Genomic DNA, 18,940 nt, shown 5'->3' with positions numbered 1-18,940 from the left:
ACCAAACTGCAAACAGTGCTTAGATGTACCCACTGGAGGGGTGTCACATTCAGTTATGCATGTAAAAGTGACTTTCACAAAATTGGGGGGAATGTTAGCTCGGAATGCCCTCAGGCACATGACTGTGCATGTGAAGAGAGTGCAACGTGGTTACCAATGATGAGTGTACACTCAGCAAAGGTGTCCCCCTCAACAATAAATGTTCATCTCTTTTGGTCAACTTCCTGTGTTCTGCTTGCTTCTTTCCCTCCACTTTCTACTACTTCAATTCAAAGTCGATATTTTAGGGGTTAAGGGGTTAAATCAAGATGATCTGTGTGTAGGAACCATCTCGTCATAGGTGTTGTGATGTATGTGATGCCTTCTTTGTATTAATATTTCAACTCCACAGTGGGACACATCTCCTACAGCTTGTATGTAAATTAATAATGTAACAGCAGTCATTTCACCTTCCTCTCAATTTCCCAGTTTCTTTCTCTTCGAGGTGTGTTTAAACTGTGTTTGCATTTCAAAGTATTGAAGGTGTCATGGCCGCTGGGCTACACTGTCTGAATTTTATTCCAAAAGGTATAAGCAGAGCTGAATTGAATTTTGTTGGCTGCTAACACAATAGCTTTAGATAATTGGGACATTCAGTTCTTGATTGTTGTGTGAAGTTGTCGGTGCGACGGGGATTGGCTATTTGCATTTGTTGATATCTTTACAAATCCGAAAAGTAATTGACAAGTGTATGAAGTGTAGCGTATATCATAAAGTGTTGCCTCCATAACTGAAAATGTTTTTTTATTTTCTTTCTGGGTGAAATCAGGTGTTTAAAATATGCTGCACTGTAATTTTTGATTCTTCGGGTAATTTGATTGAAACACATCACAGCATTGTTTTAAATTCCGAGAAAAAATGCGTAACGTGTCTCCTTTAAATCAGCAATGCCAAATTTCTTGTACTGTATATAGAAATGTGCCCTCATTTATCAGAAAAATACAGATGAGCATCTAAACATGTGTACATGAGAAACATAACATTTAATATGCAATATAGTAGATGTAATATAATATGTTCATATTTGTGACGTTCCCTTTCAAGACTGGCATTGGCATAATACAATACAAATGGTTTAAACAGTATACTGCTGATGCAGGTTTTCACCGGCCTTTCCCGCTCTAATGAATGGAACGGTCAAAGGAACCTGGCAAGAGTTAGCAAAACAAAGGTGATTGAAAATTGCTAGACTTTGCTCAACGGCTCATCCCGATATATCATTGTTGTGGTCTTTTGGTGTGGAAATATCGACGTTGCATCTACTGCAGTAAAAAAAAACAAAAAAACTTTGTACAACACAGCTGTCTGAGCAGGTTTGGCCTCAGCTCTTTCCTTAAAATAGCTGCTTTGGTTTTTTTCACAATCATAAATAAATCAGCTGATAAAATAACAGCAAAGAGACAATTCATGATTTATTAACAATATAAAGTGGTATAACGATTTAATAGGCTAATCACATTTTTTGTGGGCTAAAAACATAAAATAGAGTATCAAATTATTGTTTTGTACTTTTCTTTTGTCATAAAAACATCCAATAGCTACAATACAAAATGATTGTAAATAAAGATAAAAGAACTTGAAACTGTTTGAAAAACTTATAAAGTTCATCCCAAATTACCTGTCTGGGGATGGGGGAGCGGGGGTGATAATAACAGCTGATAATGAGCCGCAAGATTAGCACCCTTCTTTTTTTCCACCTCTGTTATAATTGGATACCATTAAGAGTTTGACACACACACAAAAAATCAACTGTATGTACAAAAATCAGGTACATGTGTTTGAGAGACGTGTACATAAAACACCCAAATAAACAGCCATAGATATGGATAGCTAGACATGACTCGCCACTTTTGAACTGCGTTGCTACTGGCTATGGTGATGCTAAGCTAATTGCTGTGCTTTCCATTGCCTTTGATAGGAATATCAGCCCTGCCAACATGACACACCACGTCTGTTAACAGAATGTAGTCATGATCAGGAAGGTATGCTCTTGGAAAGTGGGAGAAAACTGGAGGACTCGGACAATCAAATCTGAACCCATGACATCTCAACTGTGAGGCGGATATGGTACCCAGCCACCATGCCACCCTATAGTGTCTTCAAGAATTACTTTGTAAATTTAAAAAGTTAACATGCAAAAATATTACGGATCTGTAGCTAAAATATACAGTCACTGAAAATCGACAGTGACTATTACAAATCACCACAACAAAGAAGCATGAACAAGGTGCTTGCTCTCAGTGATTAATTTCTTCATCATTCTGTCTAATTTGTAGCTGTTATTAATCAGACATATTTAACATGATTTAAAAGCAAACCAAAGAGACGGCTTGTTTTCATCGTGACTGAATTAGCAAAATTTCTAACAAAAGTTAAAACCCTTTAATTTGTTATTTTGTTTTGCCACATATTTAAAAGGAGAACCAAAGATGAGATAACTGATGACAGTAAACAAGCCTAATAATGATTACATTAATTAATCCTGTTTGACACAGAAATGTGATCATCGAATGTGTGCATTGGCTTACTGCTATTTTTGTTGGTTGTTAGGGAACACACCGAAAACCTTTGTACAGTAGGGTGCAATATAATATTGACTTCCACTTACTTGGGTCAATTTGACCCAATTTTGGGTGGTTTTAATAATACAAATTGAAAACATATTTTTTTACCCAGCTGTTATATGCACGGGAGGGTATAAAACTGCACTTCTGGTATGTTTTATGTTAAGCTATGATATATTTGAATTAGAAGACATGATTGTATTCTTTTTTTCCTTGTTTTCATATATATATATATATATATATATATATATATATAATATACATAATGTATTTTTTTAATCAGATTAATCACGATTAATCGCTTAATAAAAAAGCCTTTTTTATCTAAAAAAAAATTTCCCCGCCAAATTTGAAGAGCACTGGTTATGTGTTAATTCTTTTGACACTTAATGTTATGAGGACGTTTTTGATCCACTGCACACGCTCATCCTCTTTTTCTAATCACGGTTTTCGGTTCAGTTCGGTTTGCAGTTTTGGAAAACTTATGTCTTGGAGTCAAAAGTGAACGTGCATATTATTTACAGCTAATTAATAATATTATTATTGTATTATCATTTAAATTATTATTAGTATTCTATTTATGCTAGTGGCATATAGTGGCAGGCATAACAAATAGCTGCGCAGTTGGATGGCAAAAGGTACAACCTACTTATTTGTGTCCGTCTGTTGCCATTCATACAATAGACTAACTCAACAGCCCAATTTACACTGTCTACGGAACGGATGCGGTGCGTTTTCCGTACGGCCGCCGCAAGGAATAGAAAGTATTCGAGTCTGCGTGTCAATTCACACCAGCTGCAGTGCGTTGCATATGCGTTGAGGAAGGGATGCCGCGCTGCGGAAGGTTTCCGTAAAATGATTTTCATGAAGCTGAAGAAATTACACGAGCCGGACAGGAAGTCAAGTGTCAGCATCAAGGTCGATTCGGTATATTTCAAAATAAAACCGTTTGTGAACTCATTTTTTGGGGGCTTCGAATATCCTCGTGTTAAACTAAGTTCCCGTTTGAAACAAAACACCACAGTCATAAACAGAGCGATTCAAAAGAAAAAAGAAAAAAAGATGATTCCTCTCTAACTGGACAACTGGGATGGCTATGATTAAAGATACCCTTGGAGAAATACACTTTTGTCTCCATCGGATTTGGACTGAAGGTCCTAGATCTTTGTGACAAGGTGACTGACAAGCCTCTGGAGTTCTTGTGCACGAAGTCTGGTGGTCGCCAGCACCATCTCATGGTTTGCTTTCTCATGACTTTCATAATCTGTCACAGCCTTGTTGGTGATCAGCGAGAGACCCAAGACACGCATGCCACAATGACGAGCCGCCACCACTTCTGGGACTGTGCTCATACCTAAAAGATCAAGGTAAGAAGGAGATTGAAATACAGCACGTGTGATTAAACCTTCCATAAATGTTCCTCCTGTTACACAGTATTTTGATGCACAGTACACACATGCCTATTGTAATTTCCAGGTCTCTCGACACTGGTCAAAAAGGTTGGAACTATATTGCACTAAGGTGAGGTTTGAATCCGTATACGGTACTGTCATCTGCTTTAGGTTTGAAGGTCGACTATTGTAGTAGAGAAACATTCAACTTAAGGTCATCAGGGTTTAATTGAACCCCAAGGTTTCGGTGAGTCAGTCTCAGGGGTTCAGCAGAGGTCAAGACACACATCCGACACTGACTCATGATTCATGATGGTACACCTCGCTTGGCCATCATTGGCTACAGGTGGTTATGCTACATTGCTTGGCCTATCTGTGCTGCAGGGAACCTGGTGCCCTCAGTAGTCGACTTGTGACTGTTGTGAAGGTACGTTGCATGATTTTTAAATTTTTGTAATCCCTTTCATGCAAACTATGCCGTGCAAAAAAAGAAATGAATGATGAATGGTCGAATGAATATGTGCAATATGAATTCACATGTATAGTGGAATGTATGGTGTTCCACAGGGTACAATTCCGGGTCCTCTGCCATTTCCATTTTATCTGTTCAACCCTGGGTTTCATCTTAAGAAAACAGCTGTGGTTGTTTTAAAGTGCAGTGCTCTATAAATATAGTTGAGTGATGGGAGTCAGCGTACTAACTGCATGATTTGCAATGCCAGGTTGAAAGAAAAAAAAAGACCAATATATATATATTTTTTTTTTTAATTGAAAAAATTAATTGGAATTTTTTTTTTTTAATATGTGAATCGGCGGGTGCCAAATGTGGGTGTATGCGGGGGGCTAACTGCAGGCCTATGTAATAAATTTAAAAAAGTGCAATACTGTACACTGTATATAAACATTACTTTGTAACATTTTAACATGATCTTTCTAATCATACAGCGGTTTTTGATTTATTATTTATCTTCCAACGTAATTTATACATAAGTCAGAATGTTCCATAGTTAAACTACTAATCACTACACTACACTAATGCTGTATTAATGTAGTAATTAATGTAAATATTTGAGGGCAACACAATGTAATTACCAAATCATAATAATAATAAATGAGAAATAAATACAAACTGAGGTATCTTATGCAATGTTTTCTTTCGCCTTTGAGCAAACTCATCCACTGTGGGAAGGTGTGTGAGTTTTTTTAAGGATCGTCACAACACAGCTAAAACAATTTTCTGTTTACAAAACAGAAAACAATAATCCTACTTGATTTATAATGCATGACTTAAAACATATAGACCAGCATTTGTATCTCGCATTGTTTCACTTTTCTCTACAGGACAGCATGAAGGTTGTTTACTTACCAACAGCATCTGCCCCTAACTTCCGTAGGACGTTGCACTCTGCGATGGTCTCATATGTTGGACCAGCCACCATACAGTAAACCCCTTCCTGCAGGAAGCTGCCACATTTCTGTTCATGTGCTGTCTGAATGGCCAAAGTCCTCAGATTTCGGTCATAAGCATCTGACATACACGGAAAACGCACGCCAAACCTGAAGAATGAGGCATAAAGATAAGAGGATAGACCCAAAGAGAGACTGTATAGATAAGATTAGATGAGATAAGAACTTATCCTGAACATTAAATGACATCACGCACTTTTATTTGGCCCGCACTCCAATCAACACAGCAAAATGCAACTTAACCCATGGGCAGTATTTCATTTTGAAATGGCTTGGTCAAAACCATCAAAAAGCCCAAAACGGGTCACAATGCCGCCTTGGTTTAAATAGACAATTGCACACAAATTAAAGTTGGTGACCCACATCAGGCAATTGACTCTTGATGATCCGTACCAACTAGCAACAGACAGACTGCCAGCCTTGGTGTTCTTATCGAGAAATAAACAGCATTTTGAGGCACCACCACATGATTTTATTACAAACAGAATGGTGAGATTTTCAAGGAAGCAGCAGATTTCCTTTTTTTTTTTTTTTTTTTTTTTTTTTTGCTGCAGCTATATTATATTATTACAAAGAGAAGCAAGCCCTATTCACTGCATTGGTGCATTTTGCTGACAAAGACTCTCCACACTTTACCTTTTTTAGCCACATTTAAATATAGTGAAGTATTATTGTAAAACACAATATGTACTGTATTTGCTGCATGTATTTAGATGCATTCGGTCACATCACACTCTGTATGGCGGACCTTAAAAATGTGACAAACTGCATATTACATTGGATATTGTGTGTTACCTGTCATCATTGCGCCCAACCAATGGGCTCTGTCCACAAAAACCCGGAAGGTTGATGTGATCCTTGATGATCATAATATCCCCCACATTGTAGTTGCCATTGAGTCCACCTGCTGCATTTGTCACAATCAGTGTTTCCACACCCAGCAGGAAGAAGACCCTCACAGGATATGTCACCTACACAGCAAATCGGTCAGTGTAACATTTCCAGTGTTCGATTAAATATGCAGAAAGCAGTGTTATTTTAACACTGTTAGAAAAAAAAGTTACACTGTCAGAGTAAATTTCCTTGAGTGTTGTAGTGGATGCTAGGTGTAACCTCAATAGCACTATATTGAGTGTTAAATTGACAATTGAAAAGGAGGAACGTTCCACTTTTCCAGCACGCTGGTGACATTTCAATAGCGATACATGGGGCGGCGTGGATCAGCGGTAGAGTGGTTGTCTCCCCACCCTGTAAACGTGGGTTTGATCCCAGGCCGGTGTGGCTATGTCATGGTATCCTTGAGCAAGATACTGAACCTCCAGTTGCCATTTACCAGAGTAAAGTGTTGTATGAGTTGTTTTTTTTTAACACTGACACTAGTGCAATGCACTCATAAGTGTTTAAACACAAGACTTAAGTGTAGTTTAGCAGAATTAAATGTTTAACACTGACAATACTGTACTTTCAACACTACTCAGTGTTTACCAGTGTAGATTCTTAACACTACTGTATACAGCAGTGGTCCTCAACCCTGGTCCTCGGGGACCGGTATCCAACCTGTTTTCCATGTCTCCCGCAGCCAACACAGGTGATTCATATCATCAGCTAATTAGCAAGCTCTGGAGAAGCCTGATAATGATTCCCACCTGTGTTGGCTGTAGGAGACATGGAAAACAGGCTGGATACCGGTCCCCGAGGACCAGGGTTGAGGACCACTGGTATACAGCATTGGAGTAACACTGGTAGCACTTTGAAAAGTGTCTGATTTACACTCATTAGTGTGGAAACAAACCCTTTTCTAGTGTTAGATTTAACATTCTCAGTGTTAATCTAACGCTGGCAATTTTGCTGTGTAGGTCCTATTTATGCTCTGATGCTACCGATCATGATCTCATAAGCACGTTCAATTGTAAATTCGATTTTTGATCAAATGCAATATGAATACCATTGGAGGGTGTGGTAAGATACTTCAGATTAATACACTGATATAGGTATAGCTTGATTAAAATGTGTAAACTAAAGAGGGCCGGTGTGAGCCATGAAACTCCATGGCTGAAAACAAGTCCTACTGGAATGGGTCAACAAAAACTCTTTGGTTCAGATCAGGTTCATGAACATCTATCAGCAATTCTATTTGTGTCAATGTTAAGACAGAACTGTGTGACTGCTTTCACCCCTCGGTGCTCATTTATGGATGAAAAACCTTTGATTTTTTATGTAGGCTTAACGTGTATGTTAAACATGTATCACATTTTCTTGTTAACTCATTAGAATATGCTTAGTTGGCTATATATTACCCATGTCACAAAGAATGGGACAAAGAGCAAAATCTTTCTAAAGTCCTAACTGAATACAAGAACTGCCATCATACATTTAACCTCTGTTAACTGTAAATATGAAACTGGGTTTTATGATATCATTGACTATGTGGAGAGGCTCAAAACAGCTTGTAATAAAATAAAACCGTAATACAATCGCAACAATATTACAAAGGTCAGGCCAATGCTGACACAAGACAGCTGATCATTCAGAACACACAGCAAATTTTAAATGAATGCTTGTTAGTGAAACAGCAACCAAATATAGCAGTTTGTAAAATCTATGAATTTCCATGAACCTTAAAGGGATTACACTAGGGATGCACCGAAATGAAAATGGTTGGCCGAAACCGAAAACCAAAAGTGAAAAAAATAATGCAAATTTTTACTATCATTGCATTTATTATAATTAATTAAATGATAATATTATTATAAAATATTTATTTAGCACTGGCATTTTAACAAAGCACAATATAAATTAAAATGTGTCCACACCGCAGACATGTTGGCTAATGGTACATTAAACACCAAACGGGGGTTGAGCATTTTCTGGCGGTGCGATTGCACCTTATAGTCAATGTAGTTCGCACAGGTGGGGGGACGGGATGCGTGCGGACAAGGTGCATCGCACTTAAAATCCGCACATTCACATTTTCACCAACGTTTGAAAATAAAAAAAATAAAAAATTCGCACCAGCCAATCGGCTTTGGGAACGGACTGCAAAGACACATACAGTGTCCTGTAAAGGTCTGTCGCCACCCGGAGATAGCGGTAAGTTTTTACTTGTTTAAAACTGTTGATAGCAATAGTGCTAGCATTAGCTAAAGTATTTAGCACGGCCAACGGGATGCCGGTGAAAAGGTGGGAACATTCGAGGGGCTCTTATAAAAATAAAAAAGGGAAGGCCCTGCAGAAGAAAGAGTGGCTCACCTGTACTGCAGTGCGAGCCAGCGAGAAGAAAAGGCGGACACTCACCCCCGCGTTTGCTGTTTAATTCAAACAGACGCTTGCTTGCAGCATTTTTTTGCTTGCGTCACCACAATCCTATTTCGCCCATATTCTTTCGGCTTTAATTTTATTTCGGCCGAAAACCTTTGGTGGCCGAATATTCGGTGCATCACTAGATTACACCATTGTATTTTAAGCCCTTCCACAGTTAACTATAGGCATATAACGATTAAACCTTACCTTTGACACCATGGCGATGTAATTTTGAATGAAATATTCGGTGTTTAGCTGGTTAGTTTTCTAATTGCGGAAGTAAAATGCCTGGTTCAGTAAAACCCCGCCTCTCTCTCGGCGAGCTGGCTAGAGTCTGCTATTGGAGCTCTGCGTTTTAAAACTCCTCTGAATGGCCATGCAATGCAAGCCATCAATTCTTCATTAAACATTTGAAACAAAATGGCTCCTTGCCGCAAGAAATCGTGGAGAAGGGGGGTAGCAAAGAAGAGAGATGAAAAATACCCTCACCAGAGCAGGTCACGAACCAGCAACCTACTACTTACAGGCGAGCACACTAACCACTACACCATTTGTTCAGTTGGGTTGAACAGCGCAAAAGTTTTACTTGTAGTTTACACAGCCAGAACCTTTTCTGAGATTTTAAGACGGCCAATTGTCATTTCATTGTACTTAGGCATTGCAAATGTGAAGGATTGAATATTTACTGATAAAGGCTACTTTTGTCACTAGACCAATAAAGCCCATGGAGTTCTCAGAGAAAGTGGGCGTGCGTTTAGTCCGCAGAGGAGGTGCGGGGGTGGATCCACTCCTAATGACGTCAAAAAGTGAAAACAGCTAATTTTCTCAGGTTGGGAGAGGCTGGTGCTTGGAGAGCAGAATGATCTAGAATTTCTCATAGAGGTGTGAATGGAGGAAAAACACCACTTTGGTGATGTTTTTGGTGAGGAACTGGCATTTTACCATGGCTAAAAGCTTTGAAAAGTTGATTTTTCAAGTTGCTGTCCCTGTAATACATCACAAGCAATTTTTCTTCATGCAATGCTTACAGTGTGTAGGCTGTAGCCTTCATAGAAGTGGAATCGACCTTGCATGAAGACACACTCCCGGTCCCGCAGCTTCCCAAAAACCAGCTGACCAGCGTGACCTTCCACTAAACAGTGCACAAACAGTATAAGCATCAAACTTGATTTTTCTCTCACACATTTCTCCAATAACAAAACAAAAATTACCAGTGCTAGTTGGGAAATGTGGGATGTCCTTATAAAGGAAAACTATTTTGTCCTCTGCTAAGTCAGCCAGACCGCCCAGGCCTGACCCACAAATAATGGCTACTGTGGGCCTCTGCTTGGTTCGTGCTAGCAGCCAGTCAGCAGTGTCTTTGCAGTCATCATACCTAGATGTACAGTCACACGAAATAACATATTATTTTATTAAAATCTCAACACTTATCCTCATACAGCATGTTAGATTGTCACAAAACACACATTTCGTTGGCAAATTTGAATTTTTTTCAAAAATCGATACTTTTGATCAGGTTGGTTACGAATTATTGCCTTATCTAAAGTGTTGAAAATGGCTTGCTTTCTGATGATGCAAAGATAATAGTTGAACAAACATGCGTTTTTGGGATCTCCCAGCAGCCAACAGAGAGGCAGAGCTGCCCACGCTCAGCCACGGGGGGACAGCACCTATAAAGTTAACCCACTGGCATGCAGTGATTCCGAATATTAACCCTTAGTGCCCATTGAAAGTGAATGTTGAGGAGTTGGTGACTGTAAGGTGTCATTTCATGTGGTCTGCTCGATCCTGCTGGCAGCAACTGGATTCCTGACTATAAAAACACAACCATTAGCTACAAATTGCCAACCTGAAAATCTATCTATTTTACTGGTGTATACTGCTGTCCACCGAATCTGAACGTGTGTTGATTGGGTCTTGGCGTCACGTGACATCAGTCCTGTATTTGATGATGGGCCCAGTTAATGTGGCCCCATGGCTGTCTATTGAGAGCAGCTTGGGACATGCGCACTGTGATTTGAGTGGCTCATCCACTTCAACTAGCGCTCATGTTCCTGTTTAGAAAGTTAGACCATTGAACTTGGCTTTGTATTCTAAATATATGTTTATAACAAAATTATCTTACAACCATAAGTGGTATTTATTTGAATATTATTATTCTTGATAAAATAAAATAGCTATAAAGAAGACCAATTATGAGCCTGCATAGTGCTCAACAGCCCCATCTGGTGGCTATGTGTTAGAGCAGAGGTGGGCAATCTTGGTCCTCAAGGGCCGGAGTCCTGCAGGTTTTGGAGGTTTCTCACTTCCAACACAAGCTGATTCCAATCAACAGGATCATTATCAGGCTTATGCAGAGCTTGCTGTTGAGCTGATTATATATCAGCTGTGTTGGAGAAGGACAACATGCAAAACCTGCAGGACTCCGGCCCTTGATGCCCACCTCTGTAGTTCGTGTGATTGATGAAGAGACAAGAAAATCGGTGTCAATATTGTCTTAGTTATCCTGGTGGAACTTTCATTTATTTGTCAATTTCCCATGACAAATAACGATTATTCGTGGAGTTGAAAAAACTAAACAAAAAACAAAATTGTGTTCCTCTATGACAACGCACTTCCTCTGTCCAAACTTTTTTTCCCCTTCTGAAATGAAAAAAAGGTTTGATTTAGAAGTGCAGTGACATATCACAGAACCCAAGTTTGACAAAATTGTTTATTATAAGTGTAGCAATTAAGTAAAAAAAATAAAAAATCCTATTTCAGTAAGGCAAAGGTTATTTTGTGTGTGTGAAAAATTCTTCATGAACACAATCAATGTTAATGTCAGGATATTTTCTTAAAGGTGCATTGTACCGTTTAAAAAGGTAATATTAAAGCTTTTTCTACATCATGCATGCTCCACCAATGCCCAGATGAGTACGAAGAGCCCTGACTGTGTTACCCTGACTGCACCTATCAGCTTTTATCTTCCCTTTATAGTAGAGTGTGCCGCGAACCCGCACACTTCACAGTTTCTTTGTGGAGGCGAGGGGTGTTGCCTGTTTTAAAATGATCCCTTTGACCGCACAACCTGACAATCTTGGAAGTCTGATGGTTTAAAGGCATTTTTCTATTTCAAATTAGGTATCTGTGCTTAGTAACGACAATCCGTTATGACATATGAGAAAGTGATTAAACAGGTCATTTGCCCTTCACGTTCAAGCGAGGTGTTAATGGCAGCGTTGTACGCACTGCACGCTGAATCATCACACTGTTGTAATGAATGACTGCAGCTCCCTTTGTTTAAGATGCCAACATTTTCTTTAATCAGTGATTCATAAACTCAGGGAACTGATGTAAGCAGCTGTGCTCATCATTCTGCTATAGAAGTTCAAAACTGCAAGATCAGTGTGTGTCATTTTTCTTGTAGAGCTTAATTTGCCTGCCGGCCAATCGTTCATCAAATGGAAGATTAGCCTTGAGGCAAGTAGATTCACAGGAACATGTGATACAATAAATGCAAATGTGAAACTAAAGACATGAGATTGTTTGCTAGTTTGCTCATGAAATTGTTCAACTGCAGTTACACAGTCAAATTGAAGATTAACCAACACAAGTAACAAAAAGTGCTTGAAAGACATAATTAAATGCAAACTTTCTTTTCTCAGAGGACAAGAAAATAGGACACTGTAAAATAGCTATTCCCTGACTTTTTGGCCCAAGTCTCAAATTAGAGACTAACAAAAAATATTAATTGCTATAAAATTAATACAGAGTATATAAAGATTCATGTTGATAGAAGCAGCATCCGTGATTTAATTACAACAATATATAAAAATCATCTACCAGGAAAATACAGTATGTGCTTTTGATCAATATGTGTTACATTTTCTTGTCCTCTGAGAAAATAAAGCTACTGTCCTTTAGCTTTTACACAACAGCAACAAACTTAAGAGATACTTACACATACACCGTGCTGTCTCCATTTGAGTGTAAAACATTTTATAATAGGATCTGTACACATTGCTGTGTTTCTTATCGTATTGTGTTTATAACTACTGCTACTCTCCTAGGACACTACATTTGGTACATTCTAATACAATCCAGCACAAGAACTTAATGAAAAAAGGCCCTTTACAAACATCCATCCATCCTTTCATTTTCCGAACCACTTATCCCCACTTTGCAAAATCAACTTTAAAACCACCTCTCAATTGAATGATACGCCATTCTAAAGCACCATAATGCTATACATATTGTTGAATTAATCTCTCTTCAAAAGTATCAGTCAAAACTGAAATGAGCAGAATTTTGGAAAGGAAACCTTTTTGATACAACTTATGTATTTTCACATGGCATACAAGTCTACATAAAGAAATGGCTTGTCAGTGCGTGTGTAATTACTGTACTTTTGTATAAAAAAGGAAGAGATTATTTTTGCATTACAGCTCTTATGGTGGCGATTCCCAGTTGTGACATATTGTTGTTTACGACGAGATATTATCACATTTCCTTTCCTACAAGTAAATCCGGTTGCTCGTCTCTGTGTGCCCTGCGATTGGCTGGCAACCAGTTCAGGGTGTACCCCGCCTGCTGCCCGAAGCCAGCTGGGATAGGCTCCAGCGCCCCCCGCGACGCTTGTGAGGACGAGCGGTTAAGAAAATGGATGGATGGATGGACAAGTAAATCCGCTTTATGTTCAACTAAACAAGCCCTGATTTCACACTGGGTTGTCCTCAGGGAAAGAAAAAACAAAACTCAGCAGAAATGACCTCATCGAGGTCGTTGCTCTGACCACGGGCAATGTATTTTCTTCTTCTGCTTTATTATTAGTATTATTGTTATAGCTATTATAGTTATTACTATTACTATTATTGTTTCTATTTTTTAAGGTAATTTTCAATGTGTGTGGCATAATAGCATGAGCCATTCAAACTCAAACCAATGCAGCTTTGTTATTCATATTATCAGAAAAATACAACAAATACATGATTTATTAAGCAATATTTGTTTAATTATGATTGATGCTTTTCATAAAAGGTAAAAATAAAATGTTATTCTTGACAGAAAAAAAATACATCAAATAAATTATAAATTTTTCAAAAATGTTGCTGGTTAAATTGTACTCCAATTTTGGAGTTATCCATATCATTTTAGCAACATTGTTTTTGGGGGGTTGCTGAAAGATTTGTCTGATGCAAATGTTTTCCTTGGCCGAGGAAAAGTTTGGGAACACTGATGTATGGTGATTTATAATTTAAATTGAAAAAAAAAAAAGCGTATTTGACGTCAGAGCTGGGGGGCGGGCCTAGAGCTCTCCGTGGTGCTGTCAGTGATCCCAGCTTTAAGCGCTCGGCTCCGTAACTCGAACGAGTCACGTCTCGGGCGGTTGCCATTAAGATATGAAGCTATCAGTAGTGCATCAGAAAGTCACGATTAACTTGTTTCAACGCGACGTTTGCCATATTATTGCAAGTCATTTGACTTTTTTTTTGTGCTGCCTGATGGGAAGGGATCAGTCAGTAGCCCATCTGTTGCACTTGGCGAATAATCTCGGCGGTGCGGTAAATGCATTAATGTAAATAAAATCAGTGTTGAAAATAAAATCTGTTGTTGTTAGGAGAGCTGATCGATCGTGTATTGATTGATTGGTTCACTGCACCCGTCGTTTTAAAATTATATTTACCTCACGGTAATTCCTACCTGCACGGAACGGAGAGACAGGACGGCACCTCCATGTCCTCCTGATGAGCGGAACCAATCGATTGACGAGATGCAATTGGGGTACTGTCTTGCCGAGTTTCTCTTCCTAGTCTTTTAAGATGACTAAATCGAAGGCAGGCGCTGGACGTTGTGACGCTATTAGGCATGGAGTAAAGGGGCGGAGTCAAACACACTAGCATGGAATTGAAGTTGAGATCCAGTTTTATATGGAGGTAAATTTGGTGCAAAACTAACTTGTGCAAAAAATTTGTACCTGTAGAAAAAAGTCTAAATTTGTATCTGTAAAAGTCGTGATTTGTATCTGTAAAAAAAATGTGTGCCTGTAAAAAAAAAAATTGTGTCTGTAAAATAAATTTGTACCTGTAAAAAAAAAATGTGTATGTGTAAAACAAATTTGTATCTGTAAAAACAAATTTGTACCTGTAAAAGTCATGATTTGTATCTGTACAAAAAATTTTTTGTACCTTGATAAATGTCAGTATTTTGCTCTTACACTCTTAGTTTACTCATCCCTCACAGTACTCAAATATTTGTGCAAGTATTTTTTCTGCGCTTTTAATTTCTACTTGAGTTACATTTTCCAATGTAACATTACTCTTATTTAAATATTGGCTATTCTGCTTTTGAAATGCCAGTCTATCTGTATTACTAAGATGTGAGCAGTGTCACTGTCACGCAGCTACTTTAACAAAAGTAACTAGGTCAAATGTTAGTTTATTTATTTTTAATTAAATGAGAATCTCATATATTTCAAAATCTTGCTCAAAAGGTGGAGACAACTGCTGAAGCATCAGTGAAAAGGATGACCCACTCCATCAGAAAGCAGCCAAGAGACAGGAGATGACACCTGGGGGTATTCCATCAAACTGGATTATGGAAAATTATTTTGCAGATCTACCTGTGGCAGTGGTCAGTCTTTTTTTCTGGTGGCTACAATAATGGGCAACACCTATTTTGTCTTATTTTTTATATATATATTTTGTTATAGGCTACTTGCTGCCATGATCGCTTTTGGCTACTGTTGAGATGTAACAGTGAAGAATGAATATGTAGGTCAATTTGAGGTGCTTTACATTAAATCAATAATGAATAAATACGATTAATGTGAAATGCACATCTAACATAAAACAATTATAACTTATATATTTAGTCGGTCTGCTTTTTTTTTTGACAATCATATTTCCCTCGTCTTAGTGATAGCAGCAGTATTGCCTTTTTTGGTGAGTCTTGAATTCCTCATACAGCTCCATCAATAACTTTTGTTCTGTTTGTGAGAAGAATACTGTTCTCGTCTTGGATGGATGCAGAAACGGCTCTTCTGGACATCAAATAAAACATTTCAAATGATGCACAATCTTGTTTATTGAATGATACATGTTGTTATTTGATCTGACTATTTCAAATAACTCTCAATATGGATTAAATTGTACTCCTGCAACATTTCAAACTCAAAATTGGAAGACATTTAGAAAGCATAATTTCTTCACTTTCCCAAAGGTGTTTGCAGTGAAATTATCTCAGAACCGTAACCAGTGTATCAAGGATTCTCATTTGTTGGACTTCACAGCCACTTTGAAGCAGGTTTGATGTCACACCATGTGCCACCGTCTAGTGATTGATCAAGAAGTAGCTTTGATTGACTGCATGCTGGCATCTGTGCGAATAGAATGATTGGGTCAGCATATTCATACAATAAAAAATAATCATAGCTTCCTAGCTGTGTCATCAAAACACAGCCACTGACATTATACGTAATCAGTTAAATGTTTAGCTTTATCTTGTTAGCCAGAAAAAAAAAAAGATTTTGTCACATCTTAATATCAGAAATAGTGGTAATACTGATAGACACAGACATTGTTTATAAACATTCCCATTTGCATTATTTTTATTTGGCTTCAGTGTTGAAAGCAAATGTGTATGTTTAAAAGTGTAAGAGCCTTTTATTTTAACTGTTTGCAAAGCATACATTGCAAAAAAACTGACATTTATCAATAAATTATAATATATGAAATAAAATGATTAAATACAGAGGATAAAGGGTTGAGGTTGAAATACATGGAGCGGCTTAAAGATCCACTCGCAGTAAAAACGTTTTGTTTTCATTTTATTATGATAGTAAGAGTACAGATGCTTGAATATAATGTTAGTCAAATACAAGTAGCTGAGTACTGTCCACTTTTTTTTTTTACAGGTACAAGCTATTGATCGTATGTTTACACTGGTAGGCTTCAAATCTTGAAATACAAATTGTGACTTCAATGTGTTCAGTTTTCGTGACAACAACATGAGATGAGCTAGCTAGCTAGCACCGGATTACGAGCTATGTTCGTACAATAAATCTTACTTTCATACTAAAACTTCTTTCTTTCTGCCCACTTGGAGTGCTCTGCATGTCAACCAACGTTTAAGCTGTTCCACACGGTGTTCGTATATTGAACCATGTTGCAATTTTCACGCCTGGGACGTCCTCTTCTTCCAAAATGACGCGTAAACTAGTGTAGCTACTCTGTTTGGAATTGCGGATTTATGGGCGTCATTTGAGTTCAACCCACGGTCGTTCGCTCAACCAATGAGGTTGAGCTTTAGCCCGCCCAAATCCTCCAGAGCCCGCCCTCTTCTTCTACGAGTACAAATCACAGCGCTCTACAAGTACAAATTAGTTTTGCTCCATTTGTAGCGCGACAAATGGGGCAAAACTCACGTCACTGAACAGCAGCAGAAAACCCACTTGTGACTCCTAGTGGCGACTTCTTTGACTACAAGTTGTCATTTCTACAGGTACAAATCGCAACTTTTACAGATACAAATTTATAGTTTTTGTACAGGTACAAAATTTTTTTTTGTACAGATACAAATCATGACTTTTACAGGTACAAATTTGTTTTTACAGATACAAATTTGTTTTTACAGATACAAATTTGTTTTACACATACACATTTTTTTTTACAGGTACAAATTTCTTTTACAGACACAATTTTTTTTTTTACAGGCACACATTTTTTTTACAGATACAAATCACGACTTTTACAGATACAAATTTAGACTTTTTTCTACAGGTACAAATTTTTTGCACAAGTTAGTTTTGCACCAAATTTACCTCCATAGTTTTAATCTATCAGACTGGACGGCTCATTGAAGGGAAGAGGTGGCAAAATGAATCACTGTTGTCATTCAGTATCAGTTGCTACAGATTGTTTAAAGAAACATAGTAGGCCTATGCTGAATATGCATGATTCAACTACTTTAAGTAAAATAAATAAATACATATATAAAACAGTAGGGCCAGTTAACGTGCAACATTATATATATATATATATATATATATTTGTTTCTCGAACTTTGAACTATTTTGACTTAGGGTCTTTAAAACTGTGATACAACTAGGCTAGTTTTAAGTGTCTACCATTTAGAGTAATGGCTTGGAAAATCCCTGTGTAAGACAAACAGAAAATGCCTGACTTAATATTAAAAAGATGGAGTGAAATGTTACAATTGACACCATAGGCTCACCCGTCCCTACGGGAAAGAGAGTGCATTGGCTCTCCCTGTATACGGTTGGTATGGATGAGGACCCAAATGTGGGGAAGCATTGAGGTAAGGCAGGTTATCTAAATAGAGAAAGCAGCCAGGAATGCAATTTGGAATATATATATATGACAATGAGCTGACAAGGACAAGGTAACTAAATACAAGCATACTGTATAAATTGCTGAGGGAGCTGATTGGTTGACACAAGGAAATGGGTTGACGAGCACTGGTGGAACAAAAAAATCTAATCAAACCCAGATTATGACATTCTCCTCTCCATGCCCCTGATATTCAGTCCAGGGATGAGTTGAAGTCAACTGGACTAAGTTCTAGCTCTAGTTCTAGCTCACCAGGACAACAGGAAATCAAACCATACATCCTCTTAACTCACTGCACTAGTTTTGCACAATACACTTTGTTTATAGACATATAGGGCACATAACACACTTTGGTGTGTGTGTGTGTGTGGGGGGGGGGGGGTGTAGGGGGGTGGGGGGCACCGTCTTCGACCTACAACTCCCCTCCAATTTTAATGCATTACACAACTGGGGGGGTGCCATCAGTTAGGGCAGACCGCAGTATAGAGCAGTGCTGCGGTCCCCTGTCCGTGCCCCCCCCCCCCTATTTATTCTTTTAATGCACCACATACACTCACTGACATGACTGGGAGGCAGGTGGATCGGAGCGTGGGGATATAATTCCCCTCTGCTCTGGCTCACCTGCTCCCAATTTTAAAGGTGGGTGGTGGGGGTGGCTGGGTGTGGGGGGTGTCTGGGGGTTTGGGGGCCTGGGGGCGGCTGGTGCTGGGTTGGGGTGGATGGGGGTCGGGGTGTCATGGGGGGTGTGTCTGTGGGCCAGTGGGGTGCCTGGCGGGCCTGCAGTGCCCCGTCCTGCTGCATTGGGTTGGGGGCGCGGGCCGTGTAGGGGTGGGGGGGCGCTCCTGCGTTT

At 38.7% G+C, this 18,940-nt stretch overlaps 1 protein-coding gene and 2 long non-coding RNA genes across 3 annotated transcripts; 1 reads left to right on the top strand and 2 right to left on the bottom strand.

The window, feature by feature from the left end:
• Positions 1-1,003: 1,003 nt before the first annotated feature.
• pnp6 (purine nucleoside phosphorylase 6) lies at positions 1,004-14,598 on the bottom strand. The gene is made up of 6 exons (XM_086074635.1): positions 14,444-14,598; positions 9,973-10,136; positions 9,790-9,893; positions 6,257-6,432; positions 5,361-5,551; positions 1,004-3,957 (listed from the first exon to the last, which is right to left on the bottom strand). Exons 1-6 carry the CDS (start codon positions 14,476-14,478, stop codon positions 3,761-3,763), a joined length of 867 nt encoding a protein of 288 aa, XP_085930761.1. The 5' UTR covers positions 14,479-14,598; the 3' UTR covers positions 1,004-3,760.
• LOC147176002 (uncharacterized) lies at positions 14,122-15,818 on the top strand. The gene is made up of 2 exons (XR_015094692.1): positions 14,122-14,676; positions 15,234-15,818. It is a non-coding gene; the product is annotated as an uncharacterized LOC147176002 (long non-coding RNA).
• LOC147176001 (uncharacterized) lies at positions 15,809-16,962 on the bottom strand. The gene is made up of 2 exons (XR_015094691.1): positions 16,809-16,962; positions 15,809-16,118 (listed from the first exon to the last, which is right to left on the bottom strand). It is a non-coding gene; the product is annotated as an uncharacterized LOC147176001 (long non-coding RNA).
• Between the last annotated feature and the right edge of the window lie 1,978 nt (positions 16,963-18,940).

This window comes from Leptonotus elevatus, chromosome 4, assembly GCF_054856555.1.
Source record: "Leptonotus elevatus isolate MCC_2025b chromosome 4, RoL_Lele_1.0, whole genome shotgun sequence".
Lineage (NCBI taxonomy): Eukaryota > Metazoa > Chordata > Actinopteri > Syngnathiformes > Syngnathidae > Leptonotus > Leptonotus elevatus.
Note: the sequence above shows the minus strand (reverse complement) of the source record. Positions and strands in the feature narration are given on the sequence as shown.